At 36.7% G+C, this 26,453-nt stretch overlaps 2 protein-coding genes across 7 annotated transcripts; both read left to right on the forward strand.

Annotated features, from left to right (window-relative positions):
• Positions 1–504: 504 nt before the first annotated feature.
• Positions 505–15,131, forward strand: pir (pirin). 2 transcript variants are annotated; one of them, XM_041982810.1, is made up of 10 exons: positions 505–615; positions 1,660–1,779; positions 1,900–1,992; positions 3,449–3,529; positions 5,986–6,192; positions 7,824–7,908; positions 9,601–9,645; positions 11,906–11,988; positions 13,835–13,901; positions 14,016–15,131. In XM_041982810.1, the coding sequence occupies exons 2-10, from the start codon at positions 1,687–1,689 to the stop codon at positions 14,132–14,134; spliced, it is 873 nt and encodes a 290-aa protein (XP_041838744.1). In that variant the 5' UTR covers positions 505–615; positions 1,660–1,686; the 3' UTR covers positions 14,135–15,131. The 2 variants fall into 2 exon arrangements, with proteins under 2 accessions (XP_041838744.1, XP_041838755.1); XM_041982821.1 differs by having other exon boundaries at positions 511–615; positions 1,645–1,779.
• Positions 15,132–15,433: 302 nt separating this feature from the next.
• Positions 15,434–24,750, forward strand: vegfd (vascular endothelial growth factor D). Of its 5 annotated transcripts, none has more exons than XM_041982768.1 (9): positions 15,434–15,482; positions 15,566–16,192; positions 21,602–21,800; positions 21,872–21,992; positions 22,155–22,224; positions 22,337–22,464; positions 22,555–22,670; positions 23,814–23,979; positions 24,550–24,750. In XM_041982768.1, the coding sequence occupies exons 2-9, from the start codon at positions 16,079–16,081 to the stop codon at positions 24,557–24,559; spliced, it is 924 nt and encodes a 307-aa protein (XP_041838702.1). In that variant the 5' UTR covers positions 15,434–15,482; positions 15,566–16,078; the 3' UTR covers positions 24,560–24,750. The 5 variants fall into 5 exon arrangements, with proteins under 5 accessions (XP_041838702.1, XP_041838693.1, XP_041838730.1 ...); XM_041982759.1 differs by having other exon boundaries at positions 15,435–15,482; positions 21,599–21,800; XM_041982796.1 differs by lacking the exons at positions 15,434–15,482; positions 15,566–16,192 and adding an exon at positions 21,334–21,402 and having other exon boundaries at positions 24,550–24,748.
• The last annotated feature ends 1,703 nt before the right edge of the window (positions 24,751–26,453 follow it).

Below are 26,453 nucleotides of genomic sequence, written 5' to 3' on the forward strand. Positions count from 1 at the left end.
GCTCTTAGATCCAAAGACTCTGGTCAACTAGTCCAAACCAGAGTCCAGACTAAACATAGAAAAGCAGCATTTAGCTGTTATGCTGCAAACAAGTGGAACAAACTGCCAGTGGAGATTAAACTTTCACCAAATGTAGACACTTTTAAATCCAGGTTAAAAACATTTCTTTTCTCATGCGCCTATGCATGAAACCTGCATGTTAACTTTTTTTTTTAACTTGCTTTTAATCATTTTAATGTAATTTTTTATTTTATTGTGATTATGTGTCGAGGCCTTTTACTATTTCTAAATATCTGTAATGCCTTTGTTTTATGTAAAGCACTTTGAATTGTCCTGTACATGAAATGTGCTATACACATAAACTGCCTTGCCTTGCCTTTATCAAATTTCGGATCTCCCAAGAAACTTTTACCGTACTTTGGAGCAACGCTTATGAATTTCTTTCCCCTCCCTCTTGGCTCACAGCCCTGCTCCATAAACACCCGCAGCCCCGCCTCTTCTTGACTTCCGTGTTACTCCACCAGAAGCGGTGAATGACGATGCAATCACGTTTGGTCTGAAAACGGTACAAACTAACAGAAACGTGCCAGTACTGCACTTCCTGTACTTAGACAGGTGAGTGCATCTATTATGGAAACAGCTCACTTGTTTACTTTGACTGCATCTTGTTTAAATCTGAGAGTTTAGGGACATCGTTTTCGTGAGACTATTCATTGCTATGCAGCGTTACTATGGACTCAAAACAAGGAAGCAGAAAACTGTCAACAAACCCGAAGCTGCTTCAGCGTCAAATAAGGAATCATGTAGAACAGAGGGATGATGTAATATTTTATACAAAGTAACTCATCGAAAGTAGAATGACCAAACCGTAAACAGCAGAAGCAGCTGATTACCCACTGACACGATCAGCTGACCGACAGCTGACGTCAAACCAGTCAACCACGTGTTACTTGATGGTATCTAAACAGAACTCGCAGTTAACCAAGAATATTTTGAAATCTGGAAAATCCATGATTTCATGGTCCATCCGGTTGTCTTGGCACGATAGTTTTGCAGCAGGTTACTTCATTTTGGAAATATTCTTGTCATATTTTCTCTCCTCAGTGAGTTTTTGTCATCCATCCATCCGTCCATCCATCTTACTGAGTTACTTAGTTTGCTTTGAGATCTCTGTATATCCTTCAACTGAAACCATGTATACAGCAACTAGCTATAGATATTAGGGGAATTTTGTTTTTCATTTTTTATATTTCAGTGGAGCTGAATTTAAGCTTCTACTGTTTTGCCTCTTCATTCCCCTTTTCAAACACTGTGAAAAATGAGTTAGTGATTAAGTCAATGAATAGACTGAAATTTGCAGATGTGATTTACAAGAAGCATGTTCTACAGCTGTAAGCTCATTAAATCAACCTTATGACATTATGTTCCAATCAGTGGATCACAGTTGCCCAGTTTAAATTCTGTTAGACATGAAAGAAATACTGAATCATTAAAAGCAGCAACATCAATATATGACTTGACAATTATTTCGAAAAGGAACTTTTGCACGGACAGAAACAAACAGATTTTATTGCTTGAAAACAAGACTTTTTGTCATGTTTTTTATGACTTAAATTAACACCTTTTTGTTAAAACTGAGGACAGGCTTATGTTTTGCAGTGTCAAGTAAAAGATTTCCCTGTAAAAATGAATGTGAGGAAAGTGCTAAAGACAGTGCAAAGTGTGGAGCAGTTGGAGGGAGTCGGTGCTCGGGTCCGCAGGAGCATCGGGAGAAAGGAAGTAAGCTCTTCAACCAATTGTAATTCAACTCACATTTTTTTCCTTGTTTTAAAACTAAAAACAAACACAGTAACTGACATAAAAGTGCTTCTGATTATATTTAAACCTTTTTACTTCCAGCTGAGAAACCTGGATCCTTTCCTGATGTTGGATGAGTTTAAAGTCAGCAAGCCGGCAGGTTTTCCTGACCATCCTCATAGAGGATTTGAAACAGTAAGAACATGCAGCTTGGGCGTTAATATCTTGTGTGGAAAATGTAAAGAATAAAAAATAAAAAGTGAAATATTGCTCATTAGTGCATCTTAATGAAAGCTTGATTTTTTTTTCTTGCCATTGGTTGAACTAAGCTATTTGGTAGTTTATTTGGTGTTTAGTCTTTGGAATATAGGTCAAATAGACCAAACAGTTAATTGGAGTTGCTGTTCCCCATCTCAGGTAAAATACAGGTTAAATACATAAATACAAAACAGTCAACAGTTGACTAAATACATGAGCTGGATCTTTCTGTTTATCCATATAACAGTACTAAAATGGTAAATTTCCTTCAACAACAACAACAACAACAAAAATAAAAAGAAAGAAAATAAGTTAATCAGATGAGGCAGACATCACAAGAAAAAGGAAATTTGGAATTTAATCACTAGATGGCAATAACAGGACAGTGTCTGGAGAGTAAAACATGGTGAACATCATATTTAAAGATGTCCGTGAATAACACATTAGGACAGAAGATAACAGGTTTGATGGCACTGTTTGTGTAAATATAAAATCAACATAAATCTAGAAGGCAATACATTTATAAAAATCCCTTGTTTTTACAAGAGAGGAGCTCCCTTACATAAGATCATTATTGAAATTATCCTGGGTGTTTTATATGTGTGTGTTTTCTATTCCTTTTCCCTGGTTTTAGGATGACTGTTAGATAGTTTTTATATAAACTGTATGTAGAAATCTTTTATTTTTGTCATACATACCTCCTAAATGCTTTTTTGATAATTGTGAAACTTGCAAACCTAATTTAGTTGGGATTTGCCATTGCCTTGTACATTTTACAGACCCATTAATCAAACAACTTGTATCATTGTCATTGTGATTTTTCTCACCCTTTTAATTTGAACAATATTTATACTTCAATGTTCTCTGCCTCCTTTCTAATGAATGAGGGCAATCATGGTAGGATGTATCCTCAGAGATTGCTAGACATTTCCCCAAGTTTGTTTGATTTGGCAGATTTAACTTAAATCTCCCAATGTGCGTGGACAGGACTAGCTTTTATCCCAGCTCGCCTTTCAGCAGGTGTGTTTGCTCACACTCACATGGCTTTTGAAATCACCCAGCTGTGGAGACAGATCACTTGCAGTTCACCACAAGGGTCCGAACTTCCCTCCCTTACACAGCTGTACACCTTTGAACCTGTGACCCCCCACATTCACCAGTTTTTCTTCCTGTCCAGTCTGACCACTGCAGCACTGGAATTAATGTAAATGTGACTTTTATATGTTGATGAAGCACCTTTTTGTAAAACCTTGGCCCAAATTAATAGAACTATGAATATTATGTAAAACATATTTTAGACATATTTGTTTTATAAAGTAGTCTTTTTTTTTTATAAAATATAAAATAAAGCCACTAATTTTCTATAACTATTTATGTTTTTTGTGTGTTTCAGGTCACATATGTTTTAGAGGGAATCACAGCCCACGAGGATTTCTGTGGCCATTCAGGAAAACTAAAACCTGGAGATCTGCAAGTAATGAATTATAATGAAATTACTTGACATTTGCCAAGATTTAGATTAGGAGATTCAGTGATTGTACACTAAATATGAAGCTACACCTACATGTTGGGCAAGACTCATTTATTCTACAGGTAGCAAAACCTGCTCAACAGCCCATTAAAGAAAGTTGAAAAGCTCTCAAGATTTTTCCCAAAGTATCAAATTATTCTTTCATTTGGTCTTTATAGACATGATGGCCTCATTTGGCTGCTGCAGATTTGTCGGCTGCACAAAGAATCTCATGTTTCACCACATTCCAAAGATGCTTTATGGTTTGAGATCTGGTGACTGTGAAGGCCATTGGAGCTCAGTGAAGTCATTGTCATGTTCATGAAATTAGATCATTTGATCTTTGTTACATGGTGCATTATCTTACTAGAAGAAGCCACTAGATGTTAGATACTCTGTGGTCAGAAAGGGATGGACAAGATCAGCAATAAATACTCTTTGGCATTTAAATAATGTTCCATTGGTACTAAGAAGCCCAAAGTGTTCCAAGAAAATATCCCCACCATCATCAGCCTGACCCATTTTTACAACACAGGATATATTCATGCCATCTCAGTGTGGTAGCAGAAATCTAGGCTCATCAGGCCAGGCAAAGCTTTTCCAATCTTTTAATGTCCAATTTTGGTGAGCCTGTGTGTATTGTATTCTCAGTTTCCTGTTCTCAGCTTACAGGAGTGTGACCTGGTGTGGTCTTTTGCTGCTGTAGCCCATCTGCTTCAAGGTTGTCTGTGTTGTGCGTTCAGAGAGACAACATTCTGGTTGTAAGCAGTGGTTATTTGGGTCATATTGGGGTAGACCCATTTTCCTCTGTCCTCTGACATCAGCATTTTCATCCACACAATTCTCTGTAAACCCTAGAGATGGTTGTGCAATAAAATCTTAGTAGATCAGCAGTCTATGAAATTCCAGCCCATCTGGCACCAACAAGCATGTCACAATCAAAGTGACTTAAATCCTGTTTCTTTCCCAGTCTGATGTTCGCTGTCATGTTCAGCAAGTCATCTTGACCACGTCTACATGCCTTAATGCATTGAGTGGCTGTCATATGACTGCCAGATTATCTATTGAACATGTATACCTAATAAAGTGGCCAGTGTATGTACAGTATGTGTCTGACTGAAATATTTTTTTTTTTGCTATCCTTTACTTTGAAGATGGCATTTTATCATAAACATAGTTTTAGTATTTTTTATATTTCCTAATCTGTAAAATACTGTTTGATAATACTGTTTACTGTTTTAAACTGTTTGAAGTTCATTTTAATTAAGTTTGTGTGTGTATCCAATATTTGATGCCAATAATTATTATTTAATTTTATTTAAATTGACGTCTGCCTGAACCATCTTGCAATTTTTGAGAATAAACTGCTTCTTCAGTCAGATAGTCATCACACACACACACACACACACACACAGTCACACAAAAATGAGAACTTGCACAGATGTTTCCTCCTTAAAACGTTTATCTGTGCTTCGTGACACGTCTGCCGTTTGACAGATGTAACATTACTGGGCTAAAACAGCTGTCCGCACTGAAAAAATGCTATGAATGACTGGTAAAGCACCCATGATATCACCTGTTAGTTTGTCAACTGCTGTTTTAAAGCTGCAAGGGTTTTCTTTTTACCACTCAGAACGGACTTTTTATGGGCGAGAGTGTACAGCAGCACTAGCTTGTTGACCAGGTTGCATCAGTAGTTGACATGAATTGTGATTTCATGTTGAATTTTCTCCTCTAGTTCTTTTCAAAACACACTAAAAACACACCAAAATGTTCAATTTTGATTCACTTTACATGCTGTTAAACATAAACTTACCTAAGTCTTGATGTCTTTTGATTGGTCTTTTTTTTTTTTTTTTTACCAAACAAGGTAACTAATCTGAAAAATGAACAAATTACTGTTTTTTATGTTCTTTAGCAGTTAGTTGATTCGTAATCTTTAAGAACCAACACCTTAAAGATTTGTTCTTTTAAGGACCACCGGTACACTGACTGCCATGTGTGGGCTTATTTATACCATGTAGCCATTTGATAATGGTTTATCTTTATTTGTTTTCTCATTTTTATCTTATTTTTTAAATGTTTATATTGTAGACTCGTAGACATTTCACCGAAGCGTGAAGTTATACCTTGCTGTAAAAGTGACTAATCAGGTTTTCCAATGTATAAAACAACACAAGTTTCTGTTATTAAAAGGGAAAATAATAATTCAAACAGAAATTTCCTTATTTTTTTGTGCTAAGTTGTCGACGTTGTGGATGTATAAAAACAAAACCTAATAAAATAACTTGGTCCATAAGTTAAAAAATTCATCACCACCTGGTATCCTCCTTTTACAAGCATTTATTTCTGTACAAAAGAGATATGATATGATATGATATGATGTGATATGATGATAAATGTGCCTTATTGTCCACTAGTGGATGACTGCAGGAAGGGGAGTCGTGCATGCTGAGATGCCCATGTCAGAAGAGCCAGTGGTGGGCTTACAGCTGTGGGTAAACCTGGCAAAACGAGAAAAGATGGTGGAACCAGCGTACCAGGAGCTTAAAGGTTCAGAGATCCCCAAGCCCAGCCAAGGAGGAGTTACAGTCAGTGTCATATCAGGGGAAGCCTTGGGAGCAAAGGTGCGAGTTAATTCGTTTGTGAACATAACCTCATAATTTACCCACAGGATTGAGATATCACTGCAACATTATATGAAGCTACAGTCAGAACAGCACTTTGAAATTGAGCATCGTCCACGTAAACTGCTGATGTCATGATGGTTGGTAATTTACTGGATGCACAAGTGAGAAAAACATTTCTGTTTTCCAGAGAAAAAAGGGAATGTCTGTTAACCACATTGTGTGACCACAGTGAGTGTCTGGCTGAAAAGAGGAAACTGCCAATGAGGAGCAGATTTTTCTGGCCTGTGTGGGATGTCTTTGTATGATGTGGTGTTTGGCTAAATAGTTGTTTTTCTATTATGTAAGCAACAGTGGAAGCTGACACGAAGACTGTTAAAGGATGGAATAACTGATGATGAATTTTGGTCAAGGGAGAATGAGAGAGAAGGTTAATTAGTCATGGTCAGGGTACGTGCACATTTTCCTGTACCCAGCTGATCAGTCATTTTAGTCTTAAACTATGACATTTTGGGCTGATTTAGACTTATTTCCACAACTGTATGAGTGCTTAAACTCAAACAGCTGCTTTCTCCTTGATTTCTGTGACTTTCCATTTCCCAAAAAGTCATTCTTATACACAGTTTAAAGTGCTTCTGGGACCTGAACAGTTCCCAAAGTGATACTAAAAAGAACACTAAAGAAAGAGAAAATGAGATAAAGAAAGAAATGAAATACAGAGATCCTTAAAGTGAGTAAAAGAAAAATTATATGGGGCAGTACTACTATTTGTTTCAGCTGCTATCAGTCATATTTCTGGCTAAAAAATAGTTTTTTTACTTTTATCACTATTTTCATTCTCCACCAGGTCTTTGGAGGGGGGCCTATATAACTCTTTAGCTACTAAATTCTGTATTATAGGCCCTCATAAACATGGATAGAAGCAGAGCGTCTTATTGCCATATAATTGCTTTTCAGGAAAGTTTGTAGATTTCTTTTAATAATGAATGACTTTAAAGGTACAGAGAATTACTGAAATCATGTGGTAACCAACAATAATAATAACAGTTCAATAACATAAGATGCGGAACACAGTTGTGACTGGACAGTAGCCATAAGTGGCCAAAATTCTTCCCCGACATAAACCTGTTTCCATATGTGAGTGAATCCAGTGGCCTCAGATGTAGCGATAGCTGCTTTACATGTTACTACTTCAAAAATGTGCTTTTAAGGTATGACTTATCCCCAGCGGTGCTCTAGCACCTGTTAAACAAATCCGGTATTACAGTTTTAAAGCTCAGAGAGTTCTCAATTCATACACAGAGTTGTTTGTCCATTCAGAGACACTATAGTAAAATGGTGACACAAATATGGCATCTGTCATGTATGTGGAACCACAGCAAGTAAATAATAAATGGCTCAATCCAAGAGAATAAAAACACAATCTGTTTTAGTAATCTGATCAGATACCAATAGAAACACAGTCTTTAATTATCTATTAATTTTTTCTGTCATTGGCCTTTGATTTAGTGTTACACACTGCATCTTTTCAAGGAAATGTTTCAAAGCTTTCTTGTTTGTTGCAGTTTAAAAGCAGCAAAGACATTAATGTGTTGAATAGCTAATTAGAGTTACTTATTTCTTTTGTATAGTCCAAGGTTTACACAAGAACACCAACCTTGTACCTGGACTTCAAAATGCAGGCAGGAGCCATGCATGTGCAACCAGTACCCTCAGGTAGGTAAAAATTTCTAAATACAAACCGGCAGCCTTCCTTCTTCCTCGTTTTACTTATTACTGCCTTTATTGGAACCGGGAGGATGTTTTTAAGTGTCCCTGCCACGAGGTGACCCCATTTCCTGCAGGCTGTAAAGACTATTGTTGCAAGATGATTTGGTTCAAAACAACCAAAAACTAGAAGATTATGGACACAAATGCGAGGTTAATTTTAAACCTTCAGGAGTAAATATATTGAATACATTTCCTGTCATAAAACATTTACCAATCACTTTTCCTGTGAAATTTTACTTTCAAATTATACAGTCTCTTGCCACATTACCTTTAGATTAAAGGATTTTTAAAATGAATTCTCAAGACTGCATTGCATCATGTTCAAGGATGACAGCAAACATTGGCATCAAAATAAACATGTTGGCTGAATATTTTGTCTGAATCCAAACATAATTATTTGGATATGAACAGATGGTGCTTTCTGAAAAGGTAACAACCTAATATGACTTTTTTTTTTCTTTCTTAAATAGAATTTGCTTTCACATAATTTTTATTTTATTTTATTTTTCTGGGCTGGGATCCTGCTTACTGTTCTTAAAGGTAGGGTAGGAGGTCCTGGAAAAACTGTTCTTTGCAGCAAAGCGAATTTTAGCACAACAGCAACTTATCAATCAGCATCTCTTTTATTGCTGAACTGGTCACGAACTTGGAGATTTGTTACTTTTAAACTCAAGTGCATCCTCTTAGTCCAAAAATGTAGATTATAATGTGTAGAGATACAGCAACAGAGCCAATAATCAAGTTTAAAGGATGTAAATTAGCTCCATCCTTGCTAGCATGATACATTTTCTCCCAGTTAGCTGTTTTTTTCCCTCCCTCCTCTCTTTTCACCATCTCTTCCCATCTCCTTCACATTTGACCATTTTAATCAAGCCAATTAAACCAAATCCAACCAAAAACAGCTTGGTAGCAAGCTCTTATAGCGAGTGAGTTTCTCTTAGAAGATGATCCAGTCTCAACATACACTACATGACATACCTTGGTGTACAGTATACTTATATCAGAGCTGCTTTGAGGCATTGTGAGTGAATATTGGTGGTATGAGGTGAATGAAATGAAACACAACAAAAGTGAAAATCTGAATCTCATTTTATTTTAGCGTGTGTTGTAATGCTACCAGCAGACAACAGGACGACATACCTTACAAGATCATGCCTCCATAGCATGCAGCACAGCATGATGTAATGGAAGAACCGTTTACTTCTGATTACAATCATCTGTTGCATGGTTGGATTTAGTTTTGCTGAGCTAAAAAGTTCTTGTAAGAAGAGAAAAGTCTGGGATAGCGTAAATAACAGAATAGCACAATTCATTGCAAGATGCAAGATCTGTGCGGAAATGTGATCTCGTGCAAAATCGAACAAATCTTTTTTGTTTTTTCTTTAAATTAATTCACTAAATTAAAATAATTGTAATACTTCCAAAGGTATTGAGCAATATTTTTGTTTTATGCGAGTCGGTCTGCCCTGGCTACTGTTAGAGTAGCCAGCGCAGATGTTTGCTAACAGATGTTAAAAAATATATGTGAAGCATTTCAACAAAGTGGCCAAAAGTATGTCTGATCTGGGTTCAAGACAACTTTTGAAAGGATTAAGCTACTGCATTATTACTTTTAAATAACATTTATTTGATTGTTAGGATGGACTACCTTCATCTACACCTTATCAGGAACCATTGACGTTGGTGAGTTTTGCCATATTTATGCACTCATGTACATAATCTGTGTTGTTTGTTTGTTTTTTTTTACTTTGCAACAATAAATATCTCATTTCGCCTATGAATGCATATTGATTATTTTAAATAGAATGAATCACTGATTAGGTTAAACCTGTAAATTCCTTAATTTGATGTGTGCACTTTTTGGCTTCCTTCCTTTGTTGAATTGCTGCCATACCTACTATAAATGTGTGTGATCTCAGGACAATCACAGTCTTCCTTTTACGTTCAGCCAAAGGGTCCCTCTGCTCAACTTTAAAGCCTAATGAATTCATACTTCGATTCAGTTATGATCTCATTAGATATCAACTCGGCCTGAAACTTACCAAGCATGTCTACTGAAATATGACTGTATCATTTGGCTACTTATTTGTCACGTTGCTCATTGTGTCATTGTGTGTTTACAGCTTTACCTTACTTTGTCATACCTTATGCTGCTCATTGTGTAGACTGTGGTGATTAGGGAATTCCCCCTCGCATGAGAGCAAACCCTTTCTGACTGTGAACTCATTTTCAGAGCCTTTCTTAGTTTGCCAAAATTTCTCATTTTAGAAATCATAAATGTTTTGATTATGCTTCTTTGTAGCACTGCAGGATCTCTGAGAGTTTATGTAATTTCTGCCAGATGTTTAAATGACAATGAATGTGGCGGCCGAGACTGTTTGAATTTTAAGTCTTTACTTCCACATCTAGTCTGGCCAAATCAGAATAACTGGCTTTGATCAACAGAGCCAAGACAATCACAAGTCTTTGGTTTATTTCAGCTTTTAGCAAAAAAATAAACTCATGAAACAGGTCTGGACAAAAATGATGGTACCCCTAGAAAAGATGGAAAATAATGTGACCAAAGGGACATGTTAATCCAAGGTGTGTCCACTAATTAGCATCACAGGTGTCTACAATCTTGTAATCAGTCAGTGGGCCTATATATAGGCTACAGGTAGTCACTGTGCTGTTTAGTGACATGGTGTGTACCACACTCAACATGGCCCGGCGGAAGCAAAGGAAAGAGTTGTCTCAGGAGATTAGAGAGAAAATTATAGACAAGCATGTTAAAGGTAAAGGCTATAAGACCATCTCCAAGCAGCTTGATGTTCCTGTGACTAAAGTTACACATATTATTCAGAAATTTAAGATCCATGGGACTGTAGCCATCCTCCCTGGACTTGGCCGAAGGAGGAAAATTGATGACAAATCAAAGAGACGGATAATACGAATGGTAACAAAAGAGCCCAGAAAAACTTCTAAAAAGATTAAAGGTTAACTTCAAGCTCAAGGAACATCAGTGTCAGATCGCACCATCCGTTGTTTGAGCCAAAGTGGACTTAATGGGAGACGACCAAGGAGGACACCATTGTTGAAAACAAATCATAAAAAAGCCAAACTACATGTTGACAAGCCACAAAGCTTCTGGGAGAATGTCCTATGGACAGATGAGACAAAAATGGAACTTTTTGCCAAGGCACATCAGCTCTATGTTTACAGATGGAAAAATGAAGCATATCAAGAGAAGAACACTGTCCCTACTGTGAAACATGCAGGAGGCTCTGTTATGTTCTGGGGCTGCTTTGCTGCATCTGGCACAGGGTGTCTGGAGTCTGTGCAGGTACAATGAAATCTTAAGACTATCAAGGGATTCTAGAGAAAAATGTGCTGGCCAGTGTCAGGAATCTTGGTCTCAGACACAGGTCATGGGTCTTGTAACAGGACGATGACTCACAACACAACTAAAAACACCCCAAGAATTGCTAAGAGGAAAACATTGGACTATTCTAAAGTGTCCTCCTATGAGCCCTGATCTAAATCCTATTGAGAATCTTTGGAAGGAGCTGAAACATGCCGTCTGGAAAAGGTTCCCTTCAAACCTGAGACAACTGGAGCATTTTGCTTATGAGGAGTGGGCCAAAATACCTGCTGAGAGGTGTAGAAGTCTCTAAAAGTTACAGGAATCGTTGGTTGTGCGACACAATATTAAGTTAAGGGCACCATCATTTGTCCAGGCCTGTTTCATGAGTTTATTTATTTAAATAATTCTGTTGAAGCATGGTTGAAAAGCAATGTCTGACTTTCATTGGTTAAATTTCATAGAATTTTTATTTACTACTTTTGTCAGATTCAAGTTATTTCTGTGATCATTGTGAGTTTTTCTTTCATTAACTGAAGGGTACCAACAATTTTGTCCACGTGTGTAGTAGGAAAGAATGATTACGCTTGCTTTGATTTGAAGGTCCGGATCAGGAGCAGCAGCAAGTGAAGCCCCATCACACAGTGGTGTTTGCAGATGGAGACTGTGTCAAGTTTGAAAACAAGGCAAGAAAACTACATTGTCATTAGATCCCTGCTTTGCACATAGCTCATAATAGAGTAAGTCTGCTTCAGCCTGGTCTTATCTGGTAGTCAAAAATGTTTCAAGAGCGTTCTTTTTTCTTTTATGTTACCCTGTAGTAGAACTATTGCAGTTCAGAACTTGCCACTGCTATTTAGTGTCCTTTCTATTTTATGTATGCATTGAACCCACTTAAATTTAGAAAATAATAAAGTAAAATAACTGGTTTGTGTAAACGAAACGCTGGTTAGGTGAGAACACTGAATACCGGTTAAGCCTGGTACACACAGAACGATTTTTGTGCTGTTTTTGTCCCGATTTTGCCTCTCCCCAAACTTGGACGGCAAATGCCCAATCATCGTGAGATTTCCCTGTCCAATCATCATTTGGTCTGTGGTGTGTCACGAGCCGATTTGTCCCGATAATCCGCTCTGAAACGGGTTGTAGCCGACAATTGGGAATATTGAACATGTTTGATATTTCAGAGCTGATTTCTGAGGAACGCCGATGACTCGTGCATTCTGACTGCGTGGATGGTGACGTGGTACGGAATCTAGCAAATCAGAGAGAGAGCTAGCTGGGGAACAAGGAAGTAAATAAAGTCCATGTTTACGCCGTCTCCAGTCTGTTAACATTTCTGTTAACAATCGTCCCAAGACCACCATCATTCCCTCGTCCTATATATCCCCTTCCATGCTGTGTTGTGTTTTCCGATTGTTACTATGTTTCTTCTTCTTTTTTTACCGGTTGTTGCTATGGTTCTTCTTCTACGTTTCGACGTTTGTCCGGCTCGGAGGACTAGATTGTAGATGTGTTGTGGGACAGCATCCTCGTGTGTGTTCTTCTGTGATTGCATTATTGGAGCAGACCCCACACAGTACGATCAAAACTGATTTTTTTATCTTTACATGTGAGGTCTCGACCAGATAAAAAAACTCATAAGAATAAAAAAATTGTTATGTGTACCAAGCTTTATTCTGTTTAAAGGGAAAAAAATGGTTTGGAGATCAGTTCCAGCCTTATTTCCAGGGAGTGAGGCATGTAAACACTGTGCACAAGAGTTTGAAAAACATTAAAACCTTTTGGAAAGACCATATATACATAAATTACTTTTTGAATCTGGGGGACCATGTGCCACAGCGGAAGCAGAGAGGCCTCACCTGTGTACGTTAGCACCATCTCAGTGTTTTTTTTCTGCTTCATTTCCTCAGATTTGTCTTTTCTTTTCCAAGATTTAAATCTCATTAAGTCCGTAGAACACTGCACTCTATCTTAGTGCTGGACCGGGCAAACTATTTTTACCAATCAGAAATTATCTTAAATAGGGAATTGGCTATAAGTGTTCAACCAATAACATTCCAAACTTGTCTCCTTTGATGTGTTTCAGTGGTGATTTTTTTTCTTTCTTCTTATTTGTTCTGATCCAAGATTTTAATCTTGTTAAACCAGAAGATGCCACATGACCCTTCAGGTATCCGGAGTGGAATCTGTTAATCCTTTTTATACAAGCTCTAGTTAACTATTATCATTCAGAACTGAACATTAAGTTAAAACTTCTGAAAAAATAAAAAAGATTTTTCCTTTTAAGGTTGCTTCATTTTCTTGTTTTCTGTTTTATGAAGAGAAATTAATTTATTAAATGGCAGCAAAAGTCAGAAGAAGTGAACAGTTCTTGATTTAAAAAAAAAAATGTTTAGTCCTCTTTCTTTATCTTGTTACCACATATTTGTTTCGGCACCCGTTGAAAGGTGCTATTCCCCATCAAAGTTAAAGATGTTTCATCCATTTCCCAAACAGACATGGATGACAGCATTATCATTTCTTCTATAGGGTTCTGATGTTTCCCATTTTGTGCTGATTGCTGGAGAACCAATCAATGAGCCTGTTGTACAACATGGTATATAATCTATTTTATTCCCTTAATGCTATCTACAAGTTACTGAACAGAACAATGTTTGCACTTTTAAGATCCTAACTTCTATTTTAATGCTTTGTTGTGTCTGTCTTTCAGGCCCATTTGTAATGACCACAGAGGAGGAGATCAGACAGGCTATCAGCGACTACCAGACCAGCAAAAATGGCTTTGAACGGGCCAAAAACTGGAGGTCCAAAATCCGAGATGCTTCTTGAACGTTTCATGTTGTTTTGTTTTTTTGCTCCGCGAGGTGGTCTGTTATCATGCAAACATGGTTATGGAGATATTGAAATAATAATAACCAAAAAGGATATGGTTGGTGTTTGGTTTTGGGGTTAAAAAGTATCTTTATTTTAATAAGAGTAATAAATAGTTCAAGTTTGATTAGCTTTTTTTTTTCCAACAGAAAGTGTTGATTTGCTAGTTTAAAATAGTTTATCAATGGTAATTGTTGTAGTTCGCTCGCTCATCCACCCTTACCTCCTCTGTGAGTCATCTTTGTGGCCTTTGTTGTAGAAAAATTACACACCTTGAACGCTCATTATTACTACGCCCAGTAGAGGGTGTTGTGTCAACAAAATTCTATTCAGTTCAATTCAGCTTTATTTGAATAGCTCCAGTTTAGACCTTCATCATACCTTTGTGTGTGTGTCCATTTGAATGTAAGTACAAAAAAAAAGAAAAAAAAAACTAACTTGGATAAAACACAGTAATTTTTCTATGAACCAGCACTTTATAAACCGAAGCCTAAAGATTTTCTTACATACAGCAATTCTAATAATGTTTAGATTCTGACTGAATCACACCTATGGGGAGGAGAAATGTTTAAATTAACATTTTGCGTTACTGTTTTATTTCCACATTAAGCTTTTTGTTATTGAAATAATGAAAACTACATCAGCAAGACATTTTCCAAGAGAGACCAAAGGTGTCTATTCTCAGTTGTCTATTGTCTATTCTATTCATGTTTTCCATAGGTATCTGGGTTTGGTTTGCACTAGTTTAAGTTATTCAACCTTTTTGCTCTTATTTTTAATTTTGATTGCTCTTTTTCTTAAATATCTGTAATTTAATTTTAACCAAATTAAGCTGGGTTGTTTAATGCAGAAAAATACTTCACTATGAGTATTGCATTATCATTTTATCAGTTCTTCAAAAACCATGTTTGAACTTTTAATGTAAAAAAAATATAAAGCTTACATAAATACTTTGTATGTTGTCAAATCTTTCTTTCTTACCAGAAATGTAATATAACTGCATAACGTGCATCATCCACATTTCCTTCATGACAAATTTTTATAAGAAATTACATCCTAGGCTAGGATAGGAAGTGGGTGGAGTGTCTGAGACGGGGTTGGTGCTGGCATATAAGTTCTTCTCTCATGTTTAGGGAGGTCTGGATCACATTTAAAACACATGTTGTTGCTCTTAAGTTGTGTGCGGTTTGGCAACTGCAGAAGAAAGGACATTGTTAGGAAATTAAAGGCATAAAAGGGAAAACCGAATCGGGAGCAAATAAAAAGGTCTGTTTTAATGTTGCAGGACCTGCATGGAAGAAATAAGGTCAGACCAAGACAGAAATAAAAGTTCTCATGTATGCATTTCAGAATTTGATCTAAATCTTAATTTTTCTCTTTTTTATGCAGAAGAGCGTCAATATAACATAGAGAAACAAAGACTGAAAGTTGCAACGTTCAGTTGCTGGAGCTATCATTACAAATTTAAATAGTTTGTCCAGATCAGTTACCAAGATGCTCTTAAATATCTCAAAGGGCTTCTAATTTTTGGGACTAAAGAAGTGCTGCTGACTGGACAACTTAAGTAGAAGCTTTTTTTCCTGTTTTGTTTTCTGAGGAGATTTTCAGAACTTTTTAGAGGGCTCATTATGGACACCTCTGCATCAAAGCTCTAGCATTGTGTGTTTAAAGCCTCTCTCCATTTGTGTCACGGATGTCTGGGTTGCTGTGAAAGGTTACGTCTGGCTCAGACACACACGCACACACACTCTTCTCTGCAGCTGGAAGCTCAAGAGTTTGTGTTGCACATACCTGAGTGAGTGGTCTGAGGGATTTAGCTGGCCTGAGAAGCCAAGTCGGAAAGACAGACAACTTTTAAGAGCTTTCACAGCACAACTCAGTGAAGGCGAGCAAAGTCGAGGGATGGTGAGGAAGATGAAACAAACTCTTTGCACAATCCCTTTCCTGGTGACTCTGGCGGTAGAGCTCAACTGGATAAATATGGGCTACAGCATGCAGAAGGAGGGATTAAGCAGGGTAAGTGTTGAATGAAGCGTTTCATCTTTAACTGTAGTGTATTCCTAATGAATTAAAACAGCAAATGTGAAAAGGCTTTCAGCATTTGTTGTTTGGAAAACTTCAACGCACTGACATTTGTGTAGCTTTTTTCCTTCTTTTGCTCATCTCATAAAATTCACACTTGACCAGCTGCTGCCGGTGTAGTAAACTCACACATGTTCTGTCCAACTTGACAGCAACAACGTGCATGTGGCTTACAAAGGAATGGATGTCAGAGAGATTATTAACCATTTCACTCCAATTTTTCTCTCTCTTGCTCTTACAATAGTTTTCCTATCTGTCACTTTTCTCTATATCAGTCCAACTTTAACTTCAAACATCTTTGCTCCATCACTCCCTGAGGCACTTTCCCTCTGTTTCTCATTAGTGGGCCTATCTGGCAGAGATTGACAGAGGGAACCTCTTTAATTTCTGTTTCTCAGAAGGAAGTGGAAGGAGTCAGCTAATAAACTTGCCCCACCCTGTTTTTAAATACTCTTAGCAAATCAGTGACTTTAATTGTTACAGTTTTTTAAAGAAAAATAAAGCAAACTTTGGGCAGTACAGAACCATTTTGACTGCTTTGCCTTCACTCTTGTAGTAGACCTACCATCTGGGATTAAGATTTTGGCTTTCCCTCCTCAAAACTGAGTCTGGGAACTTCTAAATTTCAACTCCACTCCCATCCTGTCTCCTGCCTATTTTGTTATCCTTCACTTTTTTCTCTGCTGTTAACACTTCAGCACATTATAAAACAAAACAATAAAAATCTTTCAGATAAGACAGCATTTTAGTTTCAGTGCCAGAGGGAGAAAAGTTAAACTCAAGTAACCTATTTGGCTGCATTTCATAACAAGTCTTATAATTCACTCTGCTTCCATTTTGTTCTGGTTTACGTCACCATGGGAACTCTGCTGTTCTGCAGTAGCATGACATGTGGTTTTATGGTTTCCTCACACCCCTTTACACAGCTTTTCAACTCCCTGGAGCAGTGCCAAGGCATAACTAATGCACTGCTTCAGTTTTTATGTTGAAGTCTATGTGCTTGTGTTGCTTGTGTACATCCACTACATGGCTTTTGGCACATGCCTCAAAGAGCACATTGGAAACTTTATTGGAAAAGTATATCTAAGTAAGCTGCCATGAGTTAAAAACTGGCTGTGCGCCATGCTTAGATAAAACAAAAGGTGAAAGGCTTGTATATAGCTGGAAGTGTCTGTATTTATTACAACACCAGTCAAAGTTTGTGATCCTGAACATTGACTGACAGATTTTGTGGCATAAAATCTGAGATCAAACACCGTGAGCTCACAGCTTTGTTTAGTTCAGTGTTATATGTTCTTTTAAAAAGAAAAAAAAAATCATAAAGTAACACTGAACTACAACTTAATCATATGCATTTAAAATTTTGTCTGAACATTTCACTTCAGATCAGAGCACACTGGACAGACTATCACAAATTTTACTCACAAATATAACAAAGAGAATGCTGTCATATCCATTAATTAATTTTATGTGACGCTCAAGTACAATTAGTGCTTATTAGATTATAAAATGCTATAACAGATTCCATCAGGTTGTGCACAGTCTTCACTACATAATGTTGATAAGATCTGCTATTCAGTCATTCATTAACTTCATCAAGGCTGGAGAGAACTGGATCCCACAATCAAAGTCACTGACAGGCTTTCTTGCCTCAGCAGTCAACTGGCAGCTAAAAGTAGATTTGGGCCTCAACGATTCTGTGTTCAAACATGGTCATCCTTTCAGATTACACCAAATAAGTGATCAGGGTACAACTCCCTGTACCCTGGGAAATACACATGGGTGAAGTTCAAGAGTAGAAACATGCAAAGTACCAGGAATTGACTGAGTGTCTGAGGCAGGACCGGATCACCTATGAGCCTATTGCGATTGGATGTCAGGGATTTGCAGGTCTGTCCATAGAGTCCTGGCCAAGCTAGGGATCCTTTGCTAAGAAGAGGGTCATCAAATTAATTATAGATGCCACAGAAAGAGCCACTTGGTACCTCTGGCTGAGGAGGGAAGCCCAGTGGTTAAATACAGTTGGGATGCTAGCTGGAGATTGATTACCCCTGACTGGGAAAGGGTGTGTGATGTTTTAACATACACCTGCACAGGATACATCACTGAAGATGCATCTCAGTGCTTCAGTATAATTTAGTTGTGCAACTTAATAACACTTAAGTAAAGAAATAAGCAATTTAAGGGTACAAACCATAGACTTGTGCTTAACTTATGACGACTTAATGCTTGAATTAAAGCTGGATATATTGAGTTTCTGTTGCACAGTGTGACATATTCACCAGCTCACTGTAGGTTTATGTTATTATGCCACAACTAATGGTTCATGAATATGGATTCACTGTTACTTCATAGATTAATTGATGCCACCAAATTAGCTAGTTTCCACAAAAACATATTATGTAAATATAATTTCTAATGAGGTACGTAAGTTTGACTGAAGTCAGTGAGGAAAATATGTAATAAAAATTAAACAATTAAATTTCGTTAACTAGGATATATTTTTCATTTTTTGGCTAGTCCTGTGGTTTTTTTCTATAAAAGTCTATTGCTGCCACCCCAGGAAGAGAATCATGACCTTATGACTAATACTTTATTATTTTAGAACAAGATATGAATGTTGTAAAAAAACAAACATTTTGGGGTCATGCAGAAACATGAAAATGTGACCCTGATGTTAGAATTTTTAAATATTTTTAGTGGCTTCATATAACCGCATTAATGGTCCTTCTTACAGGGAAACACATCAACCGTACAAAACTGTATGTTTTGTGTAAACAAGCAGATTTAGAGGCATTTTAACTGTTGAATAAAAGAATAGTGGGTTAACATTATTTATTTGGGTATTAAATGTGAAGTAATCATTAGTCACTGGTAAGTTAAACATTAGTTCATGGTGAGCAACAGGAATTAATGATGTATCCAGCTGTATTTAATTCATCATGAGTCACGTATTAACTAAAAATTACTTACTTATGATTTTTATCTTTATTGCAAAGTGTCACCAAAAATTACTCAGCTGTGATTATGTCTGAGGTTTAGCTATTCAGTGAGTACCTCACAGTGTCTACAGTAACTCACATCTTCACTGCAAAGTAGAAAAGTAAAAAAATTTCCTTGATAGTGTAAATTAAAGGAAGGAAACATCAGTTCTCCCACTTCAGCTGCCAAACAGGTATTCAGTCTGAAAAAGGCAAAAAATCAAACAAGATGTTTGTGCTTCTCAATCTTAAAGCCTCCCTGCAGCGGGAGCTCTGACAAAATAATTTTAATAACTGCCAAGACAACAAAACTATGGAAACAGACAGCGGCCAGGCTTGCATGTTTTTGTAATGGGATAATTTATCTCGTTATCTCGAGTAAACAAAGTTTGTTTTCTCAAGATAACGAATTATACAAATGCTGAGTTGTGAGAGGGCTGAAGCTGCTCCCTGTCCATCATAGTACCAACACAGAGACTCACTCCTTGCAAGAATTTAGAAACTCAAATCAGCCTGTGATGCATGTCTTTGGACTGTAGGAGGAAGCTGGGAGAGAACTTGTTAATATACAAGAATTTTAAAAATAAAATATATTAGGTATGTATGTACATTAATAAATTATATTAGATTTTATTGAATGTGTTTGTGGTCTACTGGGAGAATCCTACAAGTGCTTTTTCACGCTGTGGATGCAGCAGAGCAACGTTCATCACTGGTCATTATGTCCGATTTTACTTCTATCAAGTCTGACAAAGGCTAAAATTGCATCGTGTCTGACTGTTACATTTTACCAATCACTCATTCATATAATTACACATACACCATGTAGCTGTCATGGGGTCTGTTTTGATCTTTAAAATCAGGTGTCACACAAAACAAACTAAGTTATCACGAGATAACAAAATTAACTCCTTATCTTTAGATAATGATTTGAAAAAGAATAATGTCCAATAACGGCCACTGTCGGGTTCGGTACAAAGCCTGGACCATCTAACCAGCACAGAAATGTTCCAGTCTCATAGCGTTAAAACAAGCATAACAAACACGGCATAAAATGTCATCAAATAAACTAAATGCAAGCACACTTGCAACATCCAAAACACAGTAGAAAAACATGCAAGAGTTAGTGTTTTTAATCCAAAATAGTGACTGAGCAGAGGACACTTAAAAATAACGTAAAATATCATCACTTCTAATGATGCATCAATCCAAATAAACTTCTTCAATTTCTCTGAGGGAACCTCCCAAAGGGATTAATAAAGTTGTCTGAAGTCTGAATAAATTAACCATCAAAGTAAAATTCTTACCAAAAGACTTCTCTGGGTTTTACACTCAGCAGGTTCAGCTCTGACCCTGCAATGTTGTTATTGCTAAACTCGTGACTGGGATCAGGTCCACCAATCCAACAAATTCATTTTTTTTTTTTTTTATTCCCGGTTCACATGAAATCTATCATGGCTTCTAACACTGGGTCTAAATGACTATATGCTCGGATCTATGTTAATATATTATATATAACAAGAAGAGAAAAAAAAAACTTTAAACAATAACATGGATTGACATTTAAGGAATGCACTTGCCTTCTGACTCACTTTGTGTTTTCCCCCTGGCATTTTTCACTGCAGACACTAACAAAATAGCATGTTGTGACAAGATAATTTCTCAGTTTGACATTTCATGTGTTCAATTAAACTGAGTTACTCAACTTTTAACAGTGAGTGTGTGGATTCTGGGTTCCATGAAAAAATATATACTTTCTGTGATTACTGCAGCTGTGTTACACAGGGACTCCACAGAGACATAGGCAGGTTAACAATACTTTATTTATCAATACTGAACATAAGGTAAAGGTACTGGAACAGAACAGGAACCAGGAACAGAGAAGGAGTGAGTCCACGAAGTGCATAGGTTAAGGTCCGACAGGGAATGACTGTAGTGCTGGTGTAAATAAGAACTGGTGAGTCAATGGGGGACAGGTGTGACAGGTTGGGTTGATTGGAGAGCTGGGATCAGGGACAGGTGTGGAGGATCAGGGGAGTGCTGATGGAGGAGTGGCAGGACAGACTGTGACAGGGTGTGGTGTCTCTAGCACATTTTGAAAAGGCCTTTTGTTTTCTAAAACATCTCCAAATCAGGATTTCATCATTTCAATCCAGCCTTAATGTCAAGTATACAGAGAAACAAATTCATGATGTATCATGCAACTATATATATTATGCAAACTCTGTATAGTATCATAAATGCATTAAACCTTAACATATTAAAAGTTTAAAACTAAGACGAAATGTGACATTGCTAATATGCTAATGTTCAGCAGGTCTCCAGAGTCACCCTATATTTTATGCAACTGTCACTCCAGCAGGTTATGAAGCAGAGGGAGATACAGTCATCTTCCAGCCTGGATGAGCTGCTACGACTCACAGACTTTCCTGACTGGAAGTTGTGGAAGTGTCGTCTTAGACTGCAGAGTCAAGCAAAGGCCTTCTCCTCGCCGACTTCATTCGGGTCACATCGCTCAACACGCTATGCTGCTGAATCTTACACTCCGGAGATACTCAAAGGTTTGATAAAATATATGCTATATCTTGAGTGCAACTTTGCATATGTTTTTAACATTGTATTGTGTCTTTAGCCATAGATGAAGAGTGGCAGCGCACACAGTGCATGCCCAGGGAGACTTGTGTTGAGGTGGGTCAAGAGTTGGGCACCGACCCCTCGATCCTCTTCAGGCCACCCTGTGTTTCTGTCCACAGGTTTGTTTAACATGAAACCAGATCCAGAATTTTACCCTGTTACCATACATCATCACTGCAGCTTCCCTAAAACTCTAGCTGGATAACCTTTAATATTGTATCAGTTATAATCTTTTGCCATGCACCTTGCTTTCAGATGTGAATTTGCCTTCCGATTGACAGGTGCAGTGGCTGCTGCAATCTAGAGGGAGTCACCTGCAGGAACACATCTGCTGTATATGTGAATAAAACTGTGAGTGATCACATCTCAGATTCTAGTTATTTACTTTTTATTTCAGAATTTGAGCAGAAGCACTAGTTTTTTGCAGTCAAGCAATAACAAAGTGTGCATGTGATTATTTCAGGTCTTCAGTGGACTTCAATTCAATTTTGTACCAGAACCTGTTCTAATAAAAGTAGCAAACCATACTGAGTGCAGCTGCATGGAGCCTGCTATAATTCGCCGGAATGCCCAACCTCTTTGGAGCAATGGGCAAGTCCAAAACCTTTGTCAATTTTATTTCTCCGAATTTGATATGACTTTTTTACAAATAAGTTTTCAATCCAATTGGTTTATTTGCAGCTGCTCTTTGATGACTCAGCTGTTAGATGCAGAAAACTCCAGAAGACTTTGTGCTAGTGGGTTTATTTGGGATTGTTCAACTGAAAGATGCATACCTTACCCTTCCAGTACACCAGGTATGTATATGCAGACGTATTCCTTTTTTTATATCTAACTACACTTCATTAATTTACTGTGAAGAAGGGAAAGACACATGCTTCAGTGCACTCAGTGCATTTATAGTTTTTAATTAAGGAGCAATGTTTTCAACTGATGCACTGTAAGGGATTTGTCTGATCATACAAACATCATGTTCTTGCACTTCTACTATTTCTTAAACTTGAACAGATACTCTATTATTTTAAAAATGGTGTTGTGTAAAGTAATGATGGGCATAGCTTCTTGAGGAAGTTACATTTTCCAGCCAACTGTGTTGAAAAATGTTTCTTTTTGATTGCATTGAATGCTCACTCCAACACCACATGCACCGTTTAGTCCTAACTGTCCCATTCATTTACTATTACCTAATTCCACAAGACCACTTCAACCTATTGCAACACAGGAAAATGTCAGTTCTATTTATATAAGATGCCAAAATGCTGTGAAGTGCCAAAAATCAATGTGCAAATCACCAAATGAATAAATTGCATGATTGTATTTGCAGAAATGTTTCATTTGTCCCTTGATTTCTGGAAGAGTACAAGCTAGGTTTCACTTGAATTTTCCATTCTTTCTTGACATACAATCCAGTGTAAAGTTGAGTGATCAGTGTCTTATCTGCAGTGGATAACGGTCAGAGTAAGTTCACTCTGGAGAAGCACTGATAAATTCTGAACAGGAAGCTCATCTTAAAGCTACTCAAAACAAGAACTCAACATAAAAAAACATCAGTAATGCACAGGTAGTGTGTAGCAGTCAGACAGCAACTGGTTGTACAGTGCTTGGACCCTACCAATGGAAACGGGGATGTTCTGTTTATCTTAAGTCAAAGTGAAATTGTACAAAAATCCATGATATATTGTTTTGCTTCAGTCACTATTAGTTTATTCGGTTTGTTTTAGAGAATTAAATTCACAAATCTGTTCTAATTTTAAATGGATGTTAGCCTGTTTGGCACATCCACCAGCTCCCCAACCTGCTTCTCCAAACTATGTCCACTACACCGAGACACTAACTACTCATAAGCACTTCATATAACCCTATTAAAAGGGAAAAATAAGACATGCTCTCTAATAAATAAATAACAAGAGGAGGAAAATGTCACTGTCATCTCTGTTTAGAGCTTCCACTCAGTTCATGGATGCCAGACTGTGAGATAGATGTGGAGCATTGTGAATGTCTTCCCAGACCAGAGCCAATTCTTCAACCAAGACCAATCCATCACTGTCATCTCAACTCCTCCATCTGTGCACACAGGCAAAAAACATTTAATAAAGTCTTATGCAGGTGAGTCAGACTGAATTGTATCTAATAATACATTTTTAAATACTTCATATCTGACACCAGCTGTTGTCGTCATATCTTTCATTGGTTTTTTATAAGAAACTAAAATTTTGAGAAAGATAAGCAATCACTCTGGTACTGAGAATTTCAAAAAGTGAGAAAACCAGGTTGGTTTTTAATCAATCATAAAGTTGTGGGAATTTCAACCAAAAACAGATCTGCTCTGAATCTAAAACTTCAGTTTTCAGTCTCTCATATGTTATGAGCGTGCACATACTAAATCTACAAAAACACACTTTCTCAATTTACCCAGAGGTTTAAAGGATCTGCTGAAAAGAGAGTATTATTTGCAAAATATGGCACTAAGTTGCAGTAGAAGTGTATTGATTTTTGCTATATAGATAACGAGGAACAAACCTGGTTCTTTGAGAGTCAAAAAGGCCCATAAGTCATCTGTTTCTCAGATGCTGAATTCAGGTTAATCTAGTTTGAATGCTTTAGAAAAATTGACTCTGAACTCTGTGGTGTCAGAATTTTTTTCATGCTTATAAATGATCCCTCTTTTTTTCTTAGATGCAGATGACCCATATAGCTGAGCAGTCGGGAAATACATTACGACGAGCTGCTCACCAGACAGCAGTGGAAAAAAGAAAAAAATCCTATATTTATTTACAGTTCTATTTATGTGGATAATAATTGATATTGATTACTGATACTGATAATATTATTGTCACATGACCATGTTAATTCACATTTTAACATGCATCCATTAATTTTCAATAAATGTGTAAACATTATTATTTGTACATTTATTTGTGCACATTGTAGTTTATATTAAAATATTGTTTTTTATCATTTGAACCTTATATGAATTTACTGGTTATTGCTTAAATATTTCACTAAATATTGATATAGAAATAATATTGATATATTTCAATAAATATTATTTTTTTATTATTTGTACAATCTTATTTTCTCTATTTTTTTATCAGAGAACTTGACCTACAACTAATGGGGAAAAGAGTGACTTAATTTAGACACATTTAACCATTTATTGTGAATGATTTGTATGTTTAACTGTGAACCTACATTTATGTATATCACCCCAAGTAACAAGTAAAGCAACATCAGAGCACTTTACAGAAAAGAGTAAACAGATTCGGTTCATGTCCAGCTGAGTTCATTCCAATCCAATGAAATTATAATACAATAAAATCAAATTTTCTTCCAGATCAAGGTAATCTATATCAAATTCAGTACAATATAATTCAGTAGCGATAATTCATAGCCTAGCTACTAAACCAACAAGGGCTGGGTGATATTAACCAAATTTCAAATCTTGATACTTTTTACCTGAATTTACTTGATATATGATATATATCTCGATATAATTTTTTCTATTTTTTTGTCAAGTATTTAAAGAGACAGTTCTGATTTACAGCTTTGAGTGTTAAATGCACTTTCATTAAGAATCAGCAACACATGTGCATTAAAACTGTTGACTGGAATTAAAGTAGTTGTATATCAAATTAAATGCTCTTTCATTAACAAAATTAATGAAAAATATTTTTTAATGACCATAAAAAGTACAAAAAGAAAAGATACAATTAACTCAAAAAAAGCTATCTCATAAACAATATTTCCTCATTCTATAGCATGTGTGAAAAAGTCTTTATATTATATTTATATATTTGAAAATCTCAATACACTGCCCAGCCATAAAACCAACTGACTAAATCAAAGCTTTGGGTAAATTGAATCCCTCTTTCTGTGCATGCACAGGGCAGTGGGTGACAGTGGGGAGACATACAATACCAACAGGGGAATCTTCAGGAGGGCAGCTACCTGCCTCAACCAAAAGTGGGATAAGAGGACAAAACAGTTAAATAAACACAAACACACCAAAGGGATACCTGCTTTGAGAAAATAAAAAAAGAGATTAAAGAAGGCAGAATGACCACTGCATCATGGAGCATCCTACAGCAGCCTTTAAATATCTTTGGAAGCTTCATAATTGAGGGTATTATTTACGTTGATTTGTTTTTGTTTTATATTTTAGAAAAAGGAGATAAAAAAATGGCTTGATTAAATTGACTCAGTGAATTCAGTGATGCTAAAACAAACTGCTAAGTGACACAAGCAGCGTTTCTTCATGAGATCAGCTGCAATTTACATGGTTGAGAATGACATCTATTTACTTGTATGTTCTCTAGTCAAATTCAAGAATCTCCAGCAGAAACAAGACAACCTGAATAAAATAGAATAGAATAAAAATATAATAGAATAGGCAGCAAATGGAACTTCAAATAAGACATCAATGTCATTTATAAATGTGATTTTTTTTCGTTGCCTCTGGATGAGTGTATTGATTTCAAAGCTGGTAGATCAATTTTCTCATCATAGCACTGCTACTGATCAATGAAGTAAACAAGAAAGTGTGTTGTCTGTATTTCCTTATTTTGCTTACCTCAGAATTG

This window comes from Melanotaenia boesemani, chromosome 1 (assembly GCF_017639745.1).
Source record: "Melanotaenia boesemani isolate fMelBoe1 chromosome 1, fMelBoe1.pri, whole genome shotgun sequence".
NCBI classification, from domain to species: Eukaryota; Metazoa; Chordata; class Actinopteri; order Atheriniformes; family Melanotaeniidae; genus Melanotaenia; species Melanotaenia boesemani.

Coding starts and splice junctions, on each gene's coding strand:
- vegfd (XM_041982759.1), top strand. CDS start 16,079: ATGGTGAGGAAGATGAAACAAACTCTTTGCACAATCCCTTTCCTGGTG. Junction 21,993..22,154: donor CCCTGTGTTTCTGTCCACAG/GTTTGTTTAACA, acceptor TCCGATTGACAG/GTGCAGTGGCTGCTGCAATC. Junction 22,671..23,813: donor TTACCCTTCCAGTACACCAG/GTATGTATATGC, acceptor ATCTCTGTTTAG/AGCTTCCACTCAGTTCATGG.
- pir (XM_041982810.1), top strand. CDS start 1,687: ATGAATGTGAGGAAAGTGCTAAAGACAGTGCAAAGTGTGGAGCAGTTG. Junction 1,780..1,899: donor GGAGCATCGGGAGAAAGGAA/GTAAGCTCTTCA, acceptor TTTTACTTCCAG/CTGAGAAACCTGGATCCTTT. Junction 11,989..13,834: donor GTGTCAAGTTTGAAAACAAG/GCAAGAAAACTA, acceptor TTTCTTCTATAG/GGTTCTGATGTTTCCCATTT.